Raw genomic sequence first — 12,066 nt, 5'->3', positions numbered from 1 at the left:
CCATCGATTCGAAAACTAGTGGGCAGAATGATTTCGTTTTTAGGTCGTATGAGTCACATGCTCGAATGACATAACGCGTATGGTATTGCTTAATGGACCTCACACACTAAATTTTTTGCCTGTAACTTTTGTTGTCGGAACGGGTCATCCATTTTTTATTTTTTTAATTAGAAACCGTCCAGGCAACCAGTTCCGTTTTACCCCAATCCCGGTCCCTGGCCAAAAACCGTTGAATCGATCAATGACCCATTGACCCGAGCGGTCGAACCGTTAACCTGTTGACCCGTTCAATGGTTTTTGGCCATTTTTTATTTTTTTTTTAATTTTTGTTGTTAGAATGGTCATCTGTTCGAACCGGTCTGTCGAACCGTTGACCCAAAAACCAGTGGCCATAATGGTTCCATTTTTCAGGTCGTATGAGTCACATGCTCAAATGACATAACATCATGGTTCTTAAAATCGAACCGGTCAAGGGTCCGGTTACCAGGTCGAATGGTCGAACGGTTCTAACAAAAAAATAAAAAATAAATAAATAACTGTCAAAACTGTTCGAATGGTTTGATATCTAGTTATTAACAATATTTATAATAACCATTATATATTTATATAATTAGATAATTATAATAACAATATTTATAATTATATATACTAACTATTATATATTTATCTAACAACATTTATATAATTAATAGGAAATGGGATTAACAATATTTATAATAACTATTATATATTTATATAATTAGATAATTATATATATATATATATCTATTTATCTGACAATATTTATATAATTAATAGGAAATGGGTTGCTCTCACGTGGGAATCTATTCGCACGAGTAGATTCTATTTCTTGCACACAGAGAGCACCCCCAATCCTATTAATATATATAAGATAAGTTTGAGCATACAAGATTGTGTGCCGAACATGTTCAGATATTGGAGAAGGACTTTGTAGTCTTGACCTCCTTATGCCCATCATCTTCCTAACTTTCACTCTGATCACTATTTTTAATCACAGGCTCAACATCTTGAGTATACAAGATTGTGTTAAACTGGTTGAGGTTGCCTTTGGGGATGGAGAGGGTTTGGGGAGGATGGAGAGGCCGAGAGGGTTGTAAAAACAATGGAAGTAGGGGGTGTACAAGAAATTAAAAAAAAAAGAGTAATAAATAATAAATAAATATTTACTCCAGTAATAATGGTGTATTCTGTTAACTTATCATGCATGGGAAGAAAGTCATCTATGTAAAGAACAAGTGGCATTTAGTTATTGGATCTACAACATAGTCCACTGCTTTAGGACTATAGCACATCCGAACTCGTTAGGAATATATATATTATATATATATTAAAGGAATGCTTTCAAGTTAAAGGCCCCACCATTAAAACACGTGGCTTTTTCAAATTTAGACACATGGCATTTTCTAAGAAGTTGTTGTTAAAGCCCACAACCCACTACCACCATTCAGACAAGTGGCCTTCTCATTTTCTAAAAAAAAGTTAAACACGTGACAAATTTTGAGAAATTCCTTCTAAAACCCACAACCCACTAATAGGCTATATCTCTCCACCATTCAGACACATGGCCTTTTCATTTTTCTGGAAAGCTAGACACGTGGCATTTTCTGAGAAGTTATTGTTAAAGCCCACAACCTACTACCACAATTTTCAATCCATTCCTAAAAAATGTAGAAAATACAAAAGTGGTTATCCACAACCACTTTCAATCCATATTCTAATAATTATTGAAAAGTTGTATTTTTTAAATAAATATTTCTTGAAACTTTAATACTTATTTAAAATATTAATAAATATAAATTTAACATTATTAATTTCATAATGTAAATTTAACATTACCGATTCCCCATACTTAGTACCAGGTCATTCACTAGTTTACCATGATAGGAGAGATTGCTCTCCCTTAAACACCAATTTGCAACAAGCCTTCTAGATACACTAAAGGGTGACAGCTCTCATGTATAGAAAAGAAGCACCAAGGTCTTCTTTGCATATCAGTAAGTGACTTACATGGGCCAATGTAGTTATCCAAGCAAATGTTTTTTGGAAAATACTTATTTGGATAAGAGCACTTACTAGTGTTTTTTTATTCCCCAAGTAAAAGTATACAATGACTGATTTATCTAAATAAAGTGACATAATTAAAGGGACAACATTGTCCCATCATGTATTAACGATTTTCAATGTACATGGATAAATAATTTACCCAAGTCTAAAGAGAATATTAGTTTCCCAAATAAAGGAGCCACTTGAAAATTGTTCCTTTCCTTGTGACCCACTAATATTAGAAAATGACCTCAAGTTTATTTCTTTTCTATGGGACCTACCGACCTATTTGTCCTCACTTCCCAAAGAACGAATGAGCCCCAAGAGAGGTCATTTGTTTATCCATAACCCAGCTATCTAAGTATTTAACCAATCATGAAAGGAATAACTTGGGTTTTCCGCCTTTCTTAGTTAGGGAGAGGCCCCTACCAAACCAAACAGGGGAACACTAGACAAAAAAAAAAAAAAAACTCCAGTGTTTCAGTCCCTTGTTGCAAATTGGACAAAATGGATTCACCTTGCTTGATCGTAGCGCCAACTCTGTATTGATGGGTAAGACACCTTTAAGTAGATAAGGAAAATGTTTTGTGGTTGCCGAGATCTTCTCCTCCATAGCTCTTTCCAGGAAGGGCAGGGGAACAGTTTGAGGCGCTGTCTCTCCCTTGAAATTTACTGTGTAATTGCCATGTGATATCTATCCACTATTCTGTGTCAAGTGGTTCGGCAAGAGATATCCATATTTGTATCCAATAAAATCATAACCATGTCCACATTCCATGATGATGAATCTCTGTTCATTAAGTTTGCTCACACTGTTTTAATTGGACCGACTGCAAGATATCATTAAATTTAGCTGGATGTGGAACCAATGATAAGGTTCCACGCCAGTATTAAATTGATGGGACCTGCATCTTTTATAGTAGGATCCATAAATTTTTTATCGCATAAAGCCTCATCATTGATTCCACAACCCACCGAACAGCTAAAGTGTTCGGCTAATCCCAATTTCAAGAAACCAAGGGTCATGAAAAATACAAGTACTCCAGCCATTTCCAATAACCCATCATCTCCTCACCAAAGTGATGTCTTACATCCAGAATGCTCGACCGAAGTCCAGAGCACCCTGACTTCCTTTTAACCACCCAAAAAGAACCATGGTTCCAGTACTTCAACTGTAGGATATCTCTCCATAATCCTTCTTTTGTTAGTAACCTCTAGACCAATTTCACGGTGAGAGCAAAACGCCCAGGAACATGGCATTAAAGACCTATGTTTGGTCAACGAGAAGGGGCAAAAAGACAGACCCACCAACAGGAGCAAAACGCCCAGGAACAACCAGACGCTGCAGCTATGGAGGAGCAAAACACCCAGAACCAGAGAAGATCCTCTGAATTGGGCTCTAAGTTCCCCCAATCAAACCCCGTTGGAGGTGGTGATGGTGAATGAGAACGCCCAAGCATAGAACGCCCATCTGAATCGGGTTCCAAGTTCCCCCAATCAAACCCTGTTGGTGGTGGTGGTGAAGGAGAACACCCATCTCAATCGGCCTCCAAATTCCTCCAATCAAACCCCGTCGGAGGTGGTAGCGGTGAAGGAGAACGCCCATCTGGATTTGCTCTGATGCCACCGATAGACAACCACCTGTTGTTTGGAGAGAAGAAGAAGAGAGAGAGAAGGAGAAGAAGAAGAAGGAGAGGTGGAGAAAGAGAGATGTAATAAATACATCGATTATCGATGTAATTAATGGTAGACATGTAATTTTCGGTGTAAAATTACATGTCTACCAAATGTCTGCAAAATCGAACCGGGGTATAAAGTTTACCCCGGTTCGATTTTACACCTCAGCCTAATAGAATAATATATGATTGAGTTTGATTCTCATACTACCCATGAAATACCTTTTCACTTCACCGGCAAACAAAGCCTTAGCCTTAAAACGTCGTTTGCAACAATAAAGACATAATAGGGACACAGGACAGCGTTGGGAAAGTCCGTGATAGAGAGAGAGAGAGTTCATGTAATATTTTTGACTTTTGAAAAGCAAAACCATACCTATTAGCAAAATCCCACTTAGATTTCAGGACTAAATAATTATGATTAAAAAAGGGAAAAGATTAGAATATATGAAACACTCGCCAACCAATCCTCTGTTACCTACTACTAATCACTAGTGACCTATAATGGTGATCTAGACATTTCTGATAGAAGAGAATCTGATACGACGCATGGGGCCGAGTGTGCTTCCAGATTTGCTCAAACACCGGGCCCTAAAGACAATTATATACGTTTGGATCTTGTCTTTTTTCTCCTGCTTTTATCATGGTCGTATGCTCATCCGTGAAGGATTCTAAGATTTTAACTTGGTCATTAGTTTTTAATTTTGCTTGTCATAATTATATACGTTTTGATTCTTGATTAAATTTTTTCTTCTTAGTAGATGTTTATTAATAAATAATGGAATTGATTATTAAAATTTATATAATAATGAATATTAAAACAAATTATAATGATTTTTTTTTGTAAATTATATATGCATACACATTTCAGCTCTCATTTTTTCAATGTTTACCAATTGTCTTACAATCTAACACTTCATATAAACCATCAAAATATGACCTTTTATATTTAAATAACTTATATATAATCATATAAAACTTATATTTATCATTATTAATATATTTATATTGATTTGTTTAAATTTCTTAACATATAAATAAGAAATTGTCTTGATTTTTCACCAGTATCTATGGATATCAAAACATATCTCAATGTCACAAAATTGTCTTTCTCATACATATACTTTTAACCTTGATATTTTGCTTATAACAACCCCACTCATTAGCTACCAACGAGATAGGATCAACAGGCTATAGGACCAATTATAACGCTCCACACCAGACTTTTAATACATGGGGCCCACAACCATTCAGCCCCTCACTGTGGGCTTAGTGTTGTGTTATCATTGGTTCATTGGTTCCACAGCCAACAACACAGCTAACGCATTCAACTAAACCGAATTAGCTACCACTACCAAGTTAACATCCCTGTAGTTGCATTTGGCATTACTCATTTTTAAATACTTATCTCCTTTTACCAGTTAAAAACTCAGTGTTCATAAGAGAATTTCAACTGCAAAAAGGAGATAAATCTAAGCAGCTTAATTCAAAAACAGACCAACAAATGAAGGAATGCTGACTACAATCATTTTTTCAAAAGCCTGCTGACTAGGATCATTAATAACTTTAATATCAGAGCAAATATAAAAGCATTCAAATGAAGATTGAAATTCTCACGTAAATATAATGCCTTTAGGAACCTTGAACGCTTGACCCTGTGATCTACCTAAGAACTACTGGTTTCGCTGCATGTCTATCTTTTCTCGTCAAATTGGTGTAAAACTAGGAAAACTACGGAAAGCAGTACAGTCTGTCATTCTAAACAATACTTGACATGTATTTTGCGATAAGGTCTAATAGGAACTGTTCACACTAATACTTAATTTTTGAAGCCTAACCAGGCTAACTGTTCACACTAATACAACAACGTCTACCCATTCTCTTGGGAAATCAAGCATATGTAATTGGAATTCCTAAAGGCGTCCACTGCAAATGGAATTGAAGGGAGTGATTATGAGATCTTCTGGGTGGGAAAAAAGCTCATTAATTGCTGTCAATGCGCAATTACATCTACTATTGACTTAGGAAACATAAGTGAGAGTGTATTAGTCGCCTGGGTGGTGGAGCATTGACCAAACAAACTAGCTTTTCTCGCAGAGCAGTCAGCAGTTTAGTGGGTGGGTGGAGTCGTGGGACCAATCACCAATATCATGGGAATAGAATCGGAACACCGGGCACCCACTTCCTTTCCTTTTGTAACAGTAGATATGCATTTATGAAACAAAAATAAAAGTGGAAGTGCAACACTTCGACGTCATTAGGCATCCGTAATGATGTGATTTTGACAAGATGGAAATGTAGCTCATACATGATCCATCATTTACGCTGAAAGTATCTCCATGAAGAAAACATGGACCATAGTCTCAACCATTTGTTTTGCCAACCATCGAATTTCCTCTCACAAGTTGAAGCTGCAGTATCCAACAGAATGTGAGATATATCACTTAGAGAGCAAAGTAGCCGAGGTACTGGATTAAACAAATAGCAAATCCAATTGTCAAATAAAAATTGCAGCAAAAAAAAAATGTCAAGTAAAAAGCAAAACAATTAGTTATGACCTTAATCCTAGAAATTGCTCAATCCAATAAAACTTATTTAAAGATCACAAATCAAATGAAAAATAGACATCAAAAGAATTTCTCTAGAAATATTAATGTAAACTACACATCTGCAAGTAGAAATATATATTTACCAGTATTTGCAGTTTTGTACAGGATGTGTATGGGTATCAGGTATAAATATGTTTGATTTGCACAATAACCATAATTTGGAATCAAAGTGTATTTAGGCGCACACTGTGCATGTGCACCTAAACATTGGACTTTCCAAAATCTAGGCTGAGGGAAGAAAAACTATAGAGCCAAATACCTGAAAAGGTATTGGACTCTATGGGAAGAAAGAAACTCACGAATATTTTCAGACAAGGAAAGAACCATCGGAAGCTTATTGGATCTAATTCTGTGAAGGGTGGCACATTGGTTGAAAACTATGGAACTGTTCTCAGATTATTTTGTGGCTGATTTGGTGAGAAATTGGAAGGAGATAGCTTCCTCTGCCCTCTGTAAGAGAAGCTGTAGTCCTCTGCGGTCCCCTCCTCCTTCTGGGTTCATAAAACTGAATTTTGATGGCAGCTGTTTAAGGAACCCGAGGCCTTCTGGGATTGGGAGAGTATTCAGGAATGAGGTGGGGGCTATTATTGCTATGTTTTAAGGCCAATTGAGGAAGGAGACTCTCTTAGGGCTGAGATCCTCGCAGCCCTGGAAGGCATCCAAAGAGCAAGGGAGCTGAACATCAGATGTTTGGTCCTTGAAGGTGACTTGGAGGTGGTGATTAGGTAGCTAAAAGGGGGAGACAGCAGCTTATGGAGTTACAACAATGAGAAGAATAAATTTAAATGGCTGAGTAGGGATATGGTGGTTCATTACAACTGGGTGAAGAGGACTGCTAATTCCTTTGCTGATGGGTTAGCAAAGCAAGGGGTGAATAGGGATTCGATTTTTTGGGCTAATTTTTTATTTTTCCTTGTACTCTTTGATGGAGAGTTAAGTCTTTTTACCTCCCCTTTGTACCTAAACTTCACATAGTTTCATATCTTTAATAAAGTTTCTTGTTATTGATCAAAAAAAAAACCTGAAAAGGTAGAACCACAGGTTCCCCTGCCAATTTAGATTATCACTAATATCTTGGTCCAACTGACCATGTATAACACAGTCTGATCTTTTACATGGTCTTTGTTACAAAAAAAAAAAAATAGATTTTAATATCCTAAAGGTTGCCAAAGATCACTTGATCTTTCCTATATTAACAGTTGTGGAAATAGATCATTCATCATCTTTGTCTTTTGGAACAATGATCTTAAAGGCCAAGAAAAAAGTCTCTGGGGTTGATAAATCCTACAACTGTAAAATATCAGTATAAATTGAAATAACCTTTCAAAAATATCTATTAATTATTACTAATAATTCTTATATTCTGATCTGAGAGGACTTTATATATAACAAGTGAAAACAACATGCCCAAATATTATTGGATAAGGGAATCTCAAAATAAAAGGCTTGTGCTATTTAAGTTGACATTAATACAGTGGTGGGAGAAAGATAAACACCAGTGATGACATTAAATAATAGTAGCACCATTATGGAAATGATTAGCCTCAAGTAAGTAGTTTTATTCTTTATATTCATCTTGGCAAATGCTACATGGAGAATTCTGAGTGGCATTTCCACTGGAAAAAACTTGCTTCCTACTAAAAAAGGGAGACAGCAACTTTGACAACTTTATTGCACATACCAATTTCTGACATTAGGAAAGATGAAGCCAACCAGACACAAGCCCCAAATAAGTTGCTCCTTTGTTCGATACATCCTGACAAATGTTACACTAATTCAAGAGCTGAATATTGGACAATAGCATTCATACAGGAAAGACTTATTTCCTACCAAATAGCAGAGTTCTAGAGGCATTTCCCATCCTCATTGCCCCCATTAAAATCTTCTCTTGGCCTTTGTTTAATGGTAGTCCAAGCTGTTTTGTGGAAAAAATGGAAGAGAGGAATAGAAGAATTCTGAAAAGAAGATGAGAGATGAAAGGTGTTATATGCTAACAAACAGTCCCTTCTCTTAGATAGGTTTTGGTTCATCGTGAATTTGAGGATGATCAGAAAGCTACTCTTGGCAATGACATTTGCTCCATCTTAGACCTAGTATTATAAGATCTATAATCTTGCTGATTTTGCATGGTCCCCTATTTGAGGCACTTATTTCATTTTGCATCAAATCATTCTCTCTATACTCTTATATCCTTGCAAGTTCTCTTCTGCTTTTAACAAAATGCTTACATTACTATCAAAAGAAAAAAAAAATCAAAAGAACGAAGAAGCAGACTAAACTCTAGCATAAGGACGACCCAGGGGTAAACTACACTCTACTCTTCAGACACTGGATGAAACAACCTAAGAGATTGTATAACAACCTCCTTAGCTGAATAACTTACTAAGAAAATCTCATAGAACAGTGAAAACTGGCCAAAAATACACCATTCTTGTCAATGCAAGGATAAGAAACCAGTACTCGGTAGTAACACTCATGCCTTGACAGCCACAGTCCATAGGATGGCCTCTTTTAGTGACTGCACTCCTGCTAAGAAAAGGAAGGACTCAATATGATAAAGATAAAGCAGAGATCTTCGAGAACCTTTCCCATCCATATAAATGACCAGAAAATTCCCAAAAAATTGAACAGTTCAAGAATGAATATCATTGCACCCAAACTCAAGTTTGTTGTCTCAGTACAAAATCCTCTAACTCAAGTTTTTCAGCAAGTAGCAAACATCCTTTAAACTAATAAAAGCCAGGACATAGACTATAGTAACTGATAAATGGTTGCTAAAGATTGATAAAAAAAGAGTTGCTAAAGCAACAATTTTCACTTTCAGAAACCAGTCAAAATATTTTCCAAGACAGCATTAAGTATCCTAGAAGCATAGGGAACTCAATAATGAAAGTAAACTAGCACAACAAAGCAAAAGTATTACTATTTTTAGCAACCATAAGGCTAGAAAGCATGATAGTTCATCAATGTAATCTAACCATTGATGCAAAGAGATGGCCATTTTAAGAAAATAGAGATTGCTATGGTCTTAGAGCAGAAAGGAGAAATCAGATTCATGCTGCTGCACTACGTAGGTGGAATTACTAACTTGACTTACTTGGCTTTCTTATGCAGTCCAAAATGTGTGTGTGTGTGTGTGCACATGTGCGTGTGTTTGTTAAAATTGTAAGATTAACACAACTAAAACACTAACAAAATCAACAATAGACAGGACTTGTTTCATACATACAGAACAAAGAGTTTAACTTGCAAGAACCATCAGTGTGCCACCCACATGGCCAAATGAATCAAGTTCTAGCAATATTATAGGTATATGGATAAATATTTTAATAAGCAGAAATCATAAATGTAATGCAAGCAATTAAACAGTATAAGATGCATCGAATAGTATAGGGCCATGATGCCATTGAAGAAGGAAAGCGTAAAATAAAGACCACTATTTCAGAAGCAGAGCACTATATATCCCACCTCACTTATCAAATTCTACCATGGTAGATCCTGTAGTAACTCTAGGGCTTGAACATAAAGACTGCATGATTTTACTTTCTTCAAAACATTGCGGTGCCTTGAACTCATTGCACTTCCATACTGATATAGCTTCAACTGAATTCTCATCTTGAATGTGAGGTTCCACAACAAATAAAGGAACATTCCTCAAATCACATTTATCCTCGGGCTCTCCTCCTAATGGGACACCTTTAGATTCTATATCTTTGAGATTTTCACGATCTTTAATGGTGCATAGGCTTAAAGATAGCTTCTTTTGCTTAATTCTTCCCCTCTTTCTACGGCAGGTACTTTTATCTTCTAAAGTTCTCCAGTTTTTCTCCTTTGCATAATTAGCTTGTGCTTCCCCATCAGTTGGAAATGTATCCATCTCTGAACAGATGGCTTTAGTGCATTCAGAAGTATAAACATCTAGCTTATCCACCTCCAAGGTAGATCCTTCATTGTCCACCTCACTTTCTCCAGAATTCCTGTCACATGTAGGTGGGTTTCTATCCGGATGCATGCCTCCATTGGATAACCTTGTCTTTTCTAAATTGGACTGTTTTCCGTGGTTGTTATGGTTGTGAGCTTTCCAGTCAGAACTTAGAGAATTTTTCGAAATTCTGGGGGAACTATTCATAGCTCGATGCAATTGACGAGCCAATTCTTCATCAGTTTCACAATACTCAACCGGCTGGTGGTTCTTATACAACAGGTTAACTGGGACATGTTTCTTTGGCTTGTTACTTCTCAAGCATTTCTCTTTGCAAGCTGTCTTCTCAGAAACAGAAGCAACTAACTCAAGGGCACTCTTGGCGGCAGCAGCCGCCTTGGCAGCCACAGCTGCCTTCTCTTCTGCTGCAGCTTTGGCTGCAGCTGCAACCTTGGCTGCAGCTAGAGCTGCTGATCTGGAGGCGTCCACGATCTCCTCAGGTGAAAGACATAATTTCTTAGAATCAGAACTCAAGAGATTACGAAGACGGGTACTGAAATCATTAGAAATGGACGAAAAAGATGACGGAGGAGAAGTGCATTCGAGAGACTGCTTTTTCAACCCGGCAAGGAGACGCTTTCGAGGAGGTAAACGGACATCAGTATCCAATTGATTGATATCAGATACGTTAAACTCTTCCATTTCCTTTAAATCACTACGCTCGCTCTAACACAATCAGGTTATTCCTCACAGAGCTCAAAGAGATGATCAAACTCCATTTCTCCTAAATCAAAGAAAAACGAAACAAAAAAAAAACAATAAGAAAGATGAATTTATTATAATTTATCAAAAAAAAAAAGATGAATTTATCATATGGTATAAATTTCACAAGTTTGAAAATTAAGCCAATTTTGCACTTCCTTCAACCGATATCCAAATATCATAATCGATTTGTTTCCAAAAAACATGAGTATTTGGGCTAGCAATTAATATAGTGTGAACCCTAAAACGTCATTTCTTCCATAAGGAACTAAATTCAAGCAACAGCAGAATCCAAACGTACCATGCAGAGGACCAGACTGGAACTCAATATAAGCAGATAAAGTACGCAGGCTGTCGAAAAAGAGAAACCAAAATCAGGATCAACCTATTTACACGCTCTTACGTGCTCGATTTTCACAAATTCCTATAATCTACTCGAGGCCGGAGTTTTTTACAAATTCTAAACCACGATCGGCATAAACTGACCGAAATTGGACGCAGTTGAACGACAGAGAGAGAGTACCTGACGTCTGTAAGTTAGGGTTAGAGAGATCGTGAATCGAAACTTTGACGGGTTCTGTGAGCGTCGAAATTAAACAGAGCTACAGAAGTTCGACTGCAATCCACTAAGACCAAAATCTTCTGCAACAAAGAAAGAGGATTTCGACTGGTTCTGATTCTAGAAGCCCAAGGCCCCAGAATGCAAAAGTTATAATATTGGAAAATAAATAAAAGTGAGCCTGCTGTACCCATATGTGATATGCCCCTGGAAGTGAAATGTCTTAAATAGCCCTTGTTTTGTACAACTCAAATCCACTCTCGCTGTTACGAGTCAGGAGCTGCTCCTCATATTTCGCGCCTCACATCGACCTCACAGTATGTTTTGGCCATCCATCGGAGACATCTTCCGTATTTATATCTATTATTCATGCGAGATGCTACCAATTCAAGGTGGGATGTGACTGAGATTGGTGTGAGGCGCGCTTATAATTCCGCTGCTGCCCTGACACGTGTAAAAAAGTAAAAGCAATGG

General features: G+C 37.0%; 1 protein-coding gene across 5 annotated transcripts; it reads right to left on the bottom strand.

Moving 5' to 3' along the window:
• Positions 1–5,496: 5,496 nt before the first annotated feature.
• LOC104606812 (PHD finger-like protein) lies at positions 5,497–11,762 on the bottom strand. Of its 5 annotated transcripts, XR_016077625.1 has the most exons (6): positions 11,557–11,762; positions 11,335–11,384; positions 9,818–11,055; positions 8,180–8,875; positions 8,031–8,105; positions 5,497–6,151 (listed from the first exon to the last, which is right to left on the bottom strand). XR_016077625.1 is itself a non-coding variant. In XM_010272187.3 (4 exons), exon 3 carries the CDS (start codon positions 10,971–10,973, stop codon positions 9,819–9,821), a length of 1,155 nt encoding a protein of 384 aa, XP_010270489.1. In that variant the 5' UTR covers positions 10,974–11,055; positions 11,335–11,384; positions 11,557–11,762; the 3' UTR covers positions 5,497–6,208; position 9,818. The 5 variants fall into 5 exon arrangements, 3 of the variants coding, with proteins under 3 accessions (XP_010270489.1, XP_010270487.1, XP_010270490.1); XR_016077624.1 differs by having other exon boundaries at positions 8,031–8,875; XM_010272187.3 differs by lacking the exons at positions 8,031–8,105; positions 8,180–8,875 and having other exon boundaries at positions 5,497–6,208.
• Positions 11,763–12,066: the final 304 nt, after the last annotated feature.

This window comes from Nelumbo nucifera, chromosome 6, assembly GCF_055504915.1.
Source record: "Nelumbo nucifera cultivar China Antique chromosome 6, China Antique-T2T, whole genome shotgun sequence".
Taxonomy (NCBI): domain Eukaryota; kingdom Viridiplantae; phylum Streptophyta; class Magnoliopsida; order Proteales; family Nelumbonaceae; genus Nelumbo; species Nelumbo nucifera.
Note: the sequence above shows the minus strand (reverse complement) of the source record. Positions and strands in the feature narration are given on the sequence as shown.

Excerpts from the sequence above, each read along its gene's own strand:
- LOC104606812 (XM_010272187.3), bottom strand. The coding sequence starts at position 10,973 with ATGGAAGAGTTTAACGTATCTGATATCAATCAATTGGATACTGATGTC.